Raw genomic sequence first — 12,343 nt, 5'->3', positions numbered from 1 at the left:
GTCTTTCCTCTAACACCTGAACAGAGTGGCTTGAGGACCCTACCCCTTGTCCTGGGGGAAGCCCAGCCTCCCCCCACCTCATCTCCAAGGACTGATGCTGGGGCTGGCATTCCCCCCGGCTGCCTCTTGCTCCCATCTTTTCCTCTTGATGAACAGCTCCACTCGGAAGACTGTCTGTGACCTGTTGCCCTACGAATGATCTATGTTGGGCTGTCTTTCTGGTTCCTTCATTTTGTCCTCTGCCACTACCCCAAAGACGTGGTTAGGATTTTGCCAAGATTTGGAGGGATGAAGGGCGATTACAGAACAAAGCAGAGCAAGTGACAACTGCCAATCACATTTTAGACTTCACTGTCCTGAAAATGAATCGGCTGCCCCTATCTCACTGCATTGCCCCCTCTTAGGCACTTATATTCATCACTCTCTTCTCATACTCTTTCCCTTGCCACTCTTTCCTTCCCTTTCCTGGTTGCCATCTTGAAAGTTCCTGTGACTTTTTCATGCAGGATAGTTTAACTCTCCTCTTCTCACCCAAACCAGGTTTGGCACTTAGCAATGCCAAAACTCACCAGGGACCTGTGGAATGAAGCAACGCCCGGGACCTAGGGGGAACCAGCAAAATTTGGGCATTCATTATTTCTTCAGTATACCCCAGATCACATTCTTGGAAGCCCTCCCACCCTCTTAGTGATCACAACGCGTCACAGGGTAGAGATGGGACTGGGCCGGTTCCTCTTGTTTCATATAGAGCACCTCCTGTGGGCAATGCTGGGTACTGCATCTAGAGATGTGAGTCAGACAAGACCTCACCTCAAGGAGCCCAAACTCTAGGAGGGAAATTTAACTCCATCCTTAAAAAATAAGGAGTGCCAAGTGGAGAGAGAGGGGAGGGGACCTTGGCTGTTTCAGAGTGGTTAGAGTTCTTCAGATGGGAAGGTCAAGGAGGGCTTCCTCTAGGAAGTGGCATTTGAAGGGGGCCAGAGCAGATGGCTTATCTTGGGGATAAGTGTGGGGCAGCCAACCAGGGTGATTTTTTTTTTTTTTTTTTAAACCTCCCAACTCCACGTCTAACAGATTTCACCTAAACCAGCCTTGCTAAATCTCAAGCCCCATGAAACCCGTTTCTGTTATAATCTCTCTCTTATCTCTTCCTTGCCTTCCTTCCCCATTCTCCTCCCCTACAGGATGGGAAATCTTCAAAGAAAAAGATGTGTCACTGTAAGTATACAGCCCAAGAAGTGGGCCAGATAAATTATTAAAACACATAAAAAGACTGTGAGTTGTGCGGCAGGAAACCGACAAAGGCCGAATAGCCACCCCAGGTGGACACTGGGCTGGTGGTCCCTGGGGAACCCCTCCTCAGAGCCCTGGACAGGCTGAGGTTTTACTGCCAGGCCCACCTCTCCTGTGTCTCCCCCCAGGGCCAGGTTGGTGGGGGTGGGCGTGTCACGATTCCAATAGCAGCGAAGTCCCAGGCGCCTGCTGGGCTGGGAAGGGCCAGGCTGAAGGTGGAGGGGGGCCTTTGCGTCTGGGCTGGACATTTGGGATTTACTTCCCCCAAGACTTAAAACTGGTAACTGCAGAGTTTTAGTTCTTGCTTTTATCTCTTTTTGAACTGTAAAAAGAAATTCCCAAGGGGAGGAGGGGATACTTTTTTCTCATGCAAGAAGAAAGCCATGACCGGTTTAAGGAAGTAACCAACTTTCTGAGCACTGTGAGAAAGACCGCTCAGAGTTTTGCTTTGATTTAGATGCACCCTGGCGCTGGCGGGGGGCGGGGGTGAGAGAGACAGAGAGCACCCCCCAACCGAATTCCATTTCCTTTGGAGGGGTCTGCAGGAAAGCTCCTACTGGAACTCAGACACACAGAGCCCCCCACCTCCCTCCTACTTCTGAGGCCTATCATCCTGCTCTGCTTTTCCATTTTCCTGCAGCTCAGGAGTTCTCACTTTGGCACTATTGACACTTGGGGCTGGATCACTCTTTGTTTTGGGGGGCTGTCCTGTGCATTGTAGGATGTTTAGCCACAACCCTAGCCTCTACCTGCTAGATGCCTTCAGACATTGCCAAATGTCCCCCAAAGGGCAAAACTGCCCACAGTTGAGAACCACTGCTATAGCTGGTGATGCCTTCTAACTTACCATACTGTTTGCCCGTTCAATTATGTTTATTGTTTCTTCTCTGTCTTCCTCCCAGTAGAGTGCAAGATCCATGAGAGTGGGGATTGTTTGTTTTGTTCACTGATGTATCTTATGTGCCTAAAACAGTGCTTGGCACACAGCTGGCACTGAATCAGTATTTGTTTCCAGATGGGTGAGTCTGCCTCTAATGGTGGAATGTCAAGTTTGGACTGTGTTGGGACAGCCTGATGTAGTAAAAACAACATGGGCAATGGAATCAAGAGGCTTGGGTTCAGTTCCTAACCAGGTCATTGACTAGCTGTGTGACCTTGGGCACGTGACTTCACCTCTCTGAGCCTAGTAGTTCCCTCCTTTGTAGAATAAGTACGAGCCTGCTTCAAACAGTGGTTGTAAGAGTTATACATGACTTAGGACAATGGCTGACACACAGTAGGTACTGAATAGAGAACTGCAATATAACATGGACAATAATAATGTTTTGGGGGGTCCCAGCACTCCTCAAATGAAACCAGCCTGCTAGGAGCGTTAATGTACCTGCTTATAAGATTAGCCTTCATTTCCACACAAATGGGTGTGTAGAAAGCAAGTTTGGAGAATGGAAGTAAGACACTGTTGGGTGAAGGGATTTATGACTCTGGAGGGCCACGCAGTTCCCAATATCCTTTTTTTTTAACAAGCAATTATAAATTTATTTATTTATTTATTATTTATTTTTGGCTGTGTTGGGTCTTCGCTTCTGTGCGAGGGCTTTCTCCAGTTGTGGCAAGCGGGGGCCACTCTTCATCGCGGTGCGCGGGCCTCTCACTGCCGCGGCCTCTCTTGTTGCGGAGCACAGGCTCCAGACGCGCAGGCTCAGTAGTTGTGGCTCATGGGCCCAGTTGCTCTGCGGCATGTGGGATCTTCCCAGACCAGGGCTCGAACCCGTGTCCCCTGCATTGGCAGGCAGGCTCTCAACCACTGCGCCACCAGGGAAGCCCCCCAATATCCTTTTGAGACACGTAGATGCTCCAGAGTTATGATGTCCAATACAGTAGCCACCAATCACCTATGGCTATTGGTCACTTGCAATGTGGCCTGTCTGTGTTGAGATGTGCTCTAAATATAAAATACACACCAGATTTTAAACAGTGCAAAACAAAGAATGTACAATATCTCATTATAAGTTGAAATTAAAGCATTTTTGATATATCAAGTTAAAGAAAATATATTAAAATAAGTTTAATGTTTCTTTTTTACTTTTTTAAAAAAACGTGGCTACTAGGAAATTTGGAAATTACATATGTTGCTCACATTATCTTCCTTTTCGGCAGTGCCCCTCTAAGGAGTTGGCAAGAAGGGCAGAATTGAGCCTCCATTTTACAGACCATAAAACTGAGGCTCACACAGAGAATTCAGTCCTAGCACAGAGTTTTCTTTTCCCACGCCTAGGCTACCGAGTACCAGGACGAACTTAACAGGCCCATAGCGTCCCTAGAAGAGCAGGCGTTCTCTCTGAGAACCACAAAGGTGGAGTGGAACCCCTTGATGTCGCCCTCCCCTCCGCAGAGACCTCCCCAGACAAAACAAACAAGCCCTTGGTCTGGCGAACTGCAGCGGGGAGCGGAAACCAAGGAAGATCAAAGACCCAGCGGTTACCCCCTTCCGGGCTGCACAGCTGGCAGCGCGCCCCGACCCCCGGCGGGCACCCACGGGCCCCGGGATGCGGGGACAGCGATTGGCTGGCAACTCGTGGCTTTCGGACACTTGTAGCCGCCGGGAGTTGGCTGGGTCCACAGCTGGCCGGAGGCTCAGTGGGGGCTTCTCCTGCACAACCAAATCAAAACGTAGAGAGTCGGAGGAGAAGGTGGGCGGGCACGGGGCGGGTAATAAGCGAACACTTTCTGCAAAAGTCCGATCGTGCAACGGAAGGGGCAACGCTGCGGGCGCTCCAAGCAGCGTCTCTTCTCCGACCTCAGTTTCATCACCTGTAAAGTGGAGCCGCTGAGTCCTCCTGCCCGCTGCCAGGAAAAATAGAGCGGAGGGAACGCACAGCCCCGTGAGCCAGAGGAGCGGTTATTGTAGAGCGGGCAGGACCGTGTCTGTTCCAATACTCCTCCTGGCCAGAGCTCCTCCGCCTCCCTTCACCCCCCCACCCCCGGTCCCCAGTCCCGGGTCCACAGCCCCCGGCCCGGGTCAAAGACCGCAGGCTGGAGGGGGGCGCTGTGTCCAGCCCTACAGCGCCTCTCCACGCCCCGCCCACAGCCCGCCGGCCCCGCCCACAGCCTTCTCCCTCCGCGTCCCGCCTCGCCTTTGATGCGCCGCGCCCGGCCAATGGGCGCGCGGGGAGGCGCAGGCTGCGGCGGCGGGCTGGGGGTTCGGCGCGCCCGGGCGTCAGTCCGGCCGCGGCGACGGCGGCAGGATCGTGTCGCGGCGACCCTTCGGGATACGCTCGGCTTCAGGGCTGCTCCAGGAGGAGGAGAGCGAGGCGCGGCGCGGCGAGCCGCAGGGCCCGCGGGCCGGGCGCATGGCTTAGGGGCGCCCCCTCCCGCAGCGCCCCCAGCATGGGGAAACTTCACTCCAAGCCGGGTCAGTGTCCCCGCCCGCGTGCCGGCCCCCTGGTCCCCGCCGCCCTCGCCCCCGCGATTGCTAACTCCCTGCCTCTCCTTTCTTTCCGGCTCCCGCCGCCGCCGCGCGCGATGTGCCTGCAGCCGCCGTGTGCAAGCGCAGGGAGAGCCCGGAAGGTAGGGGCGCGCGGGGCACGGACCGGGGGGGATAGACTGGGAAGCACCGCGGACGGCGGCGGAATGGCCTAGCCCGCGGATCTTATTACCAGGGCCACCCCCACCCGCTACTCCAGTCACCAGTCCCACAAACCCTCTCCTTGGAGCAGACTTTGTGTCCCCTCCTCTGTCCATCCTACCCCCTCCCCGCTATCCTGTGCTCTCTCTTCTGACTCTCAACCCCTCCTATTGCGGTACCCCGACCCCGCACTCACTGCACCCCCTTTTCAGGCTCCTAAGCCCCTTCTCCAAGAGCCTGCGCCCTCTCTTTCTGGCCCTCAGCCCCCTCTCCCGAGATCTTGGCTCCTGCGCCCCCTCTCCTGACGCTCAGTTCCCCTCTTCCCCTCACCCCCCCTCTTCCCCTCACCCCGTGTTCATCCCTCCCCTCCGCAGTCCTGGCCTCTGGCGCTCGCTCTTCTGATCCCCAGACGCGTCTTCCTGGGGGTCCTGCTTCCCCCTTGGCTCCGCTCTGGATCCCTTCTCTCGGGGCTTCGCTGAACTACCTTCTCCTGATTACCTGCGTCCCTCTCTCGGGTTGTGCGCGGCTCCCAACACCCTCCGGGTCCCTGCTGCCTCTGCCTCGCCCACTCTTTCTCTCCTCTCTCGGGTAACTTTCAGCCTAGGGGCCAGACTCAGGGGCTTCGTGTCGTCCCCGCCTCAGGTGACAGCTTCGCTGCGAGCGCCGCCTGGGCTCGGAAAGGCATTGAGGAGTGGATCGGGAGGCAGCGCTGCCCGGGTGGCAGCTCCGGATCCCGACAGCTGCGGGCGGCTGGCACCATTGGCAGAGGAACGCGGGTACGATCCCCACCTACGTCCCTTTCAACCTCAGAGATGCGTCTCCGTACCTACCCCCCACACCCCAACTTTTAGCACCCTCTCGGCGCAGCTTCTAAGTCCAGAAATCCCTTCTCAGCTGCCCCTGCCCCACCAATATGACCCTGTACACCCCCTGCCTTGGGGAACCTTATTGGTGACACAGGTGGCAGTCTCCTGTTCAGCTGGGGGCAGAGGGCTGCCCGGGGGGGAAATGTCCTAGGTGATGTGGTGGTGCAGGTCCAGTTGATGGGGAAGCTTGTCTGCGCTGGAGGGATCTGGGGGGGCCTGCTCTGACTTCTACCTTGTTTCTGCGGCCAGCATTCAAAGGTGGATTTGGAGTTGGGGCTAGGGAAGAGGGAAGGCATCTGGGGGTGTCTGGATGGAAGGCAGGACTGTGCCGGTCTCCGAATGTGTTCCAAGTGTGTGACGTTCATCAGTACCATCTGCCCTGCAGCCCCAGTAGAGCCGGCTGTGATCCGGTGGCGGGCAGAATTTGGGGGGTACCGAGATCTGGGAGACCCCTTGGCTTGGCCCACAAGGAGAGAGAGGGCCTCATTCTGCTATAGCCTGGGCCTACCCCTAGCCTTCCCCCAGTGGGTCCCTGAGGTTGGAGTTGTTCCTAGGGGAGCAATAGATGTGACAGGGGAGTGAGTGAGTCCAGCCTCAGCTCCTGGCCTGGCACTGGTGTTCACAGATGTCCTATGGGCTCCAGAACTCTGCACAGGGCTTTCAGATGGTCTGCGTGGAACTCGAGCAAGCCAAGGATCAAAGGATGAATCAACTTTTTGATGTGACATTTAATTTTTTTTTTTTTTTTTTTTAACTTAGAGGAGAACAGACTGAGTCTCAGGTCTGGTTAGTTCTTTGGTCTTGTCCATGGGCTGGGGAGGGGCCAGTGGACTTTTCAGGTGTGTGTGTGTGTGTGTGTGTGTGTGTGTGTGTGTATTTGGTGGTGGGACCTGGACTGGGTGCAGCCCGTTGGAGGAGGTGAGGCCTGTGGATAAAGTCGACTCTTGTGCACGTATGAAATAACCGCTGCATCTGGAAGAAGCTCCCATCTCCTCCTCCACTGCCACTGCTGAGCTGGGGGCCTTCTCTTCTCCATTTCTCTTCATCTGTTGGCTGGGTTAGAATTGGAGCTGCTGTCCCCTGGGAAAGGCCAAAACTTGGTGGGCGGGGGCACTGCAGTTGGGGCCCTTTAAAAACAGAACTACAAACTTCCCTTTCTTCCCCTACCATTTCTAGTTTTTGATCTCCTTATTTATTTAAAGCCCAATGAAAATGATCCGATTTAGCCATATGAACAAATGCATTTGCAGCTGAAGACAGAGGCCAACTGAGTGGATTTCCATTAATCAAGTTTTGGGTTTTTTCAGCCTGTTTATTTTTACAAAGTATTCCTGCAGAATGACATTTATTTGCAGTCCCCCCCGCTTTTTTTTTTCTTTCCTAAACTGCCAGGCAGCTTGCTCCATGCTTTAGGGGAAACTTGAAATACAGCGAGGGCTTACTTCAATTGACTTTTATCTTCAAAGCCATAACAAATGTTACCCGCATGTTTTTGGTAGGTCTCCTTGGCATCCAGTCCTGGAGGATGGGAGGGAGGAGGAAGGAAGGAGAGGAAAACAAAAGTCTGTCGTTTTTAATTAAATAGTAGTGTTCCCAGCAAGAGGAATGTGAGCCAGTAAAAGTTGCCATTGGGGGAAATGAGGGAGGGTAGGGAGGGGGCCCCAGCTTAAGACTGTGGCTTTGGTAAAGTCACGGAATTTTGTTGCCTGGTTTCTTCCCCCAGCTGAGGACAGCATGGGATGGTGCTTGCCCCCTCCTTTCCCAGCCCCCTCTCTCAGAGAAATGCTGAGGGGTCATTAGTGTTTGTTCAAAGCACTTTTGAAGATGTGAGACACAGAGCCATCAGCATGACATATGTTGGGTGGTGGAGCGTGGGACCTGCCATCCAACATATTAAGGGGAGGGAGTCTCTGCTGCCTTGAGAGTTGTGCTTGGTGACTGGGACCTGGGTGCCTGGGTTCCCACCACCGCTGGCCTCGCTCCTGAGCCTGCACAGGTGGGGATGGCCCAGGGAGAAGTCAGGGTGAGCCCAGGGTGTGGGGCTGCACTGTGGAGGCCTGTGAGGTGATTTCAAGTGGTACCTGGAGGAATATTTCTTATCTTAATAGTTACATTTTTTTTTTTACCAGAAAAAAATAAATAACTGGGACATAAAACCCTTGAATTCGCAGATATTATTGCTTAGGAGGAAGCTAAGTGGAAAGAGATAGTCTAAAGTCAATTCTGAGAAAAATATTAAGTACAACTGGTCAAAATTGTGAATGAGAACGGAATGCCCCAAATTTGGGAAATGTTGAGATACTGAACAGGATAGCAGTAGGCAACGCTCGGTCTGTTTAATTTCTGTGATTTCCAGTGGCACGGAAAGGGTGGCTCCAGGTTCTTCCATTATCTCATCAGGATGTAGGAGGGCGTGGGCTCCAAATTGTGTTGAGTTCCAAGGGCTGGCAGAGGTCCCCTCACCAGCCCCAGACCCGTCTTGGGGTTGGCCTCTGTGTCCACTCGGTCACCCGGCCTTTCACCAAAGTGGCGGGGGACACATTCGTGGCTCATCCAACCAGCATTTTTATTGCAACAATAACTACTATTTATTAAGCGCCTGTGTGTGTCAAGCACTTTGCTTACATTATCTTAATCCTCCTCCTAACCCTGTAAAGTTGCCAGCCGGCTGGTGTGGACGCTGGTTTTCTCCCATTCTGGAGTACTTTCTAGGACAGTGGAAGCCATGTGTGGTTAAGTTCCACACCAGAACATCTGCCTGGAGGGGGTCGCACTTATTCATTCCTGAGAGGTGGCACTCTGGCCGGCTGCCGAGTACTTTGGGATGAGGCAGGTTGTGGGGCAGGCAGAAGCATGAGGGGCCCCTGCTTGCCCTCTTCCTCTCTGAGGGAGCCTGAGTAGCTTAGTAAATGTTTAAGTTGGGTCTGAGTTTCATGCAAGATCCTGGGATATGAGAGGGTGACCTCACCGGCAATTAACCCACGCCTGCCCTCCCGAATACAAAACTAAATGAGGTCAGTCTTGGCCACAATAGCTTGTCACCTTGTATAAGCCATTTTACCTTTGTCTACCTTAATTAGCTCCTCTGCAAAATGGGTATAATAACATGCTCATCCCTGGCAGGGTTCTGGCAGATAACTCTTCACTGAAAGTAGAATGTGGGGAGAAAGGTACTGGCAGGTTCCTGAGGCCCTGGGAGAGGTGGAGGTGGGGGCCCATATTATGAAACCAGAGGCTCCCCCTCCCCCATACTCTGTAGCCTCACTTGGAGGGACACAGGCTCGGGCTTCTGCCCTTTCAGTGGGTACATGCTGAACTTCAAGGGAATATGAGCTTGGAGGAGAAAAATAATGAGAAATGTGAGCTGTACAAGTACTGCAGAAGATGACTGATAGGTGAACAATTTGTATGCCAGACAATAATGTGCTAAGGGCTTCCCTGGTGGCGCAGTGGTTGAGAATCTGCCTGCTAATGCAGGGGACACGGGTTCGAGCCCTGGTCTGGGAAGATCCCACATGCCGCGGAGCAACTGGGCCCGTGAGCCACAATTACTGAGCCTGCGCGTCTGGAGCCTGTGCTCCGCAACAAGAGAGGCCGCGATAGTGAGAGGCCCGCGCGCCGCGATGAAGAGTGGCCCCCGCTTGCCGCAACTAGAGAAAGCCCTCGCACAGAAACGAAGACCCAACACAGCCTTAAAAATAAATAAATAAAAAAAAAAAAAAAAAAAAAAAAATAATGTGCTAAACAATTAGAAATTAAAATAAGCATAATAATCTCAGAGATAAAGGACGATATTAGAAACATGAAGCAGCAACAGGCAGTTACAAAAGAAAACCAATTGAAAATGTTGGCTCTGGAAAATATAATGGGTGAAATTAACAAGTTTAGTAGATGGATGGAGTAGCGTAATGGACACAGAGATGCTGATAGGAGAACACTCAGAGAAGCAGAATCTGCGTGTCTGTGTACGCTCCTGCAGCGTGTGCACACGTGTGCATATATGAATGTGTACAACTGGATTTAAGACCATTCCCCTCCCCCACCCCCCAGTTTGGTCCTTTTGTTCTTTTATGGCAGAGCCGCCTGAAGAAACAGGCTGAGAGCTTCGGTGCAGGCAAGTCTGCCTCTGGATCAAAGGTGGCTGCCAGGCGGTTTGGTAATTTGATTAGGTGGCACCTAGTGCATTTTGATGTTTGGGGAAGATTGGGAGGGTGCAGGCCCTGCTGGAGCCCGTGGGGATGTATGGAGCTGGGTGATGAGATTGGAGGCCGGCCCAGCTGCTGCCTGAGTGCCGGATTCCAGGGGAATTACCCTTGAATGATACCAGTTGGCACAATTAAAAGGCCCCATGTCTTCACCATATGGAAAGTGTTAGGCCTCCTTACGTGGTTTCAAAGCTATGTGCCGGGAGGTGGACTTGACATTTGAGGTAAAGCATAAATTAAATATTTGGTGTTTCAGAATTAAAAGATGATTTGCTTTGAGGCTAGTGGAGGCGTTTGGACCTCAACTCACTGGCTTCTTTGAGTTCTCCACGGAGGGTGCCCTCTGCCAGGCCAGCTTCATAGCCCCACCTGGCAGCTTTCTGGACCCCTGGGGAATGGGGAGGAGAGCTGGGGCAAGCTGGAGCTGGGCAGAGTGCCAGGTGGGGCTTCTGGTTTCTGGTAGGTCTGGATCCCTCAGGAAGGTGGGAGGTGGGCAAGGGTGTCATTCTGGGTACTTTAATGCATCTCTGTGATGGGGTCTCAGGTAGAGGTTTCGAGGAGTGTCTTATCCTCCCTACGAAACTTTTCTTCTTTGAGAAGCACACTGGTTCCCCGAGTCAGGCTGTGTGTGTGTTGTGTCCCTCGAACTCGGGAACAGACCCTCTACATTCATATCTTGTACAAACTGTCACAAACTCAGGGGGAAGCTAAACCAGGAGACAACCTCGGCATGTCCCACAAGCTCCTAGCCTTGGGGAATGTTCCATCCCCTCACCCAGTGGGAGTGTCAGAAGTGAGGAGAGAAGGTGGGTGATAGACAGACAGAGTAAATTCCTCCTCATAACAGGAAGCTTGGGCCCCCGGGCTCAGGGGCCAGACTGTCCCTTTGAGGGCTTAAAGCAGCAAGGCTGAGCTGTCAGCAATGGAAGAATCACTTTCTGAGGAGTCCATCTTCCTTGTGGCAGCCCTGGGGCACGTGGTGGGCTCTCATGATACATTTGCTGAATGAATGAATGAATGAATGAATGGAGATAGATTAAGTCACCATCCCTGCCTCTTCCTCCCCCAGATTCTCTTCCCCAGCCAGGTGGAGCTGGAAGTAGGAACAAAAGGAAGAGTGGAATCAGGCCTTTTCTTTCAGACACTCAGCTATTAATTAATTATGATCAATAATGAATTGTTATTAATTATGGATTCCCTAGCTGTGCCGGGCATTGAGGCTACAGTGGCAAATCACAGAGCTGTGGTGCCTGTCCTCCTGTAGCTTCCAGTCTAATAAAGGAGACAAAGAATAAGCATGGCCACAGGCACATTGGCAGACAGTAACACTCCTGAGAAGCTGAGGCAGTGAGGAAGAAAGTGTGGGGAGAGGGGATGGGTTTGTGCAGTGGGAGCTGGGGGAGACCCCTTGCTTGCTAGTGTCTGTGCACAATGCGTGGTGCTTGGGTTGGGCCCCTGAGAAGGGACTGTGGGCTCCAAGTGGCTCTGCAGCCTGTGGGGTCTGGGACTGTCTCTGGTGCTCATTCTTTCTGCAAAGCCCCCCATGTTAGTGGCTCTTGGCACGTGTGAGCTACCTTTCCCTCTGGACAGGTGAGTGGGGTGGAGCCAGGCGGGCAGCAAACCTGCTGCCCCAGCCGCCAGCGCGCTCTGCAGGGCTGATTCGCATGCAGCATCCTGCACAGGGACTTGGGGGCATTACTCCAGCTGTTTGGGTGGAGGGGCGGCCCCTGCTGCCCTGCGGGGGAGGAGGGTCAGAAGCCCAGCCGTGGTGGGATGTGGCAGCCTGAGCGGTGGGATTGGCAGAGGGAGGCACCCCAAGAACCAGGGGGCAAGAGGCAGTGACAAGCCAGTCCCAGAGAGAACCCATCCTGCCCCAGAACTGCTGTGAGCCTGTGCCTGAGGGAGGAGGGTCTCCTGCCTCAGTTTACCAGGTGTGTCTGAGGAAGAGGCATGCAGCCTGACTCTGGGCAAGAGGCAGGGGCCCACGAAGAGATCTGCAGGCACTGGGGAGTCAGGGACCCCTCAGTCCTCCTTGCTGGGGGGGTTCTCGCAGCCTCACTCACTGGCTGTAGGTTCACAACTTTGGAATTTTTAGGTCGCTCGTTGGATTCCAAAGCAGGAACTTCCGGCTGCCTCCCTGACTTACCGCTCTCTTTTCCACTCACGCATGTTCTTTTTGTGGCTCTTGTCTCTCACAGACATTCTTTCTCTTCCTCTGGCTCTCTCTCCCCCTCCCTTCCCCTTGCCTCCTCCCTCCCCACCCCCTCCCCGAGGAAGGAAAAAATTCAGACTCTCACAAACAAAATATCTGCCATTCCATCCGAGGGAGAACTGAGGCAGAAGCCCAGAATATC

At 53.4% G+C, this 12,343-nt stretch overlaps 1 protein-coding gene across 2 annotated transcripts in view; it reads left to right on the top strand.

Moving 5' to 3' along the window:
• Positions 1 to 4,524: 4,524 nt before the first annotated feature.
• Positions 4,525 to 12,343, top strand: part of NKD1 (NKD inhibitor of WNT signaling pathway 1) — an 86,328-nt gene continuing 78,509 nt past the window's right edge. The window contains exons 1-3 of one of the 2 annotated variants that reach the window (XM_068529105.1): positions 4,525 to 4,705; positions 4,828 to 4,860; positions 5,561 to 5,694. In XM_068529105.1, the coding sequence (XP_068385206.1) occupies positions 4,681 to 4,705; positions 4,828 to 4,860; positions 5,561 to 5,694 (192 nt within the window). In that variant the 5' untranslated portion in view covers positions 4,525 to 4,680. The remainder of the gene's footprint in view (positions 4,706 to 4,827; positions 4,861 to 5,560; positions 5,695 to 12,343) is intronic. The other variant, XM_068529106.1, reaches the window with a different exon arrangement.

This window comes from Eschrichtius robustus, chromosome 19 (assembly GCF_028021215.1).
Source record: "Eschrichtius robustus isolate mEscRob2 chromosome 19, mEscRob2.pri, whole genome shotgun sequence".
Taxonomy (NCBI): domain Eukaryota; kingdom Metazoa; phylum Chordata; class Mammalia; order Artiodactyla; family Eschrichtiidae; genus Eschrichtius; species Eschrichtius robustus.
Note: the sequence above shows the minus strand (reverse complement) of the source record. Positions and strands in the feature narration are given on the sequence as shown.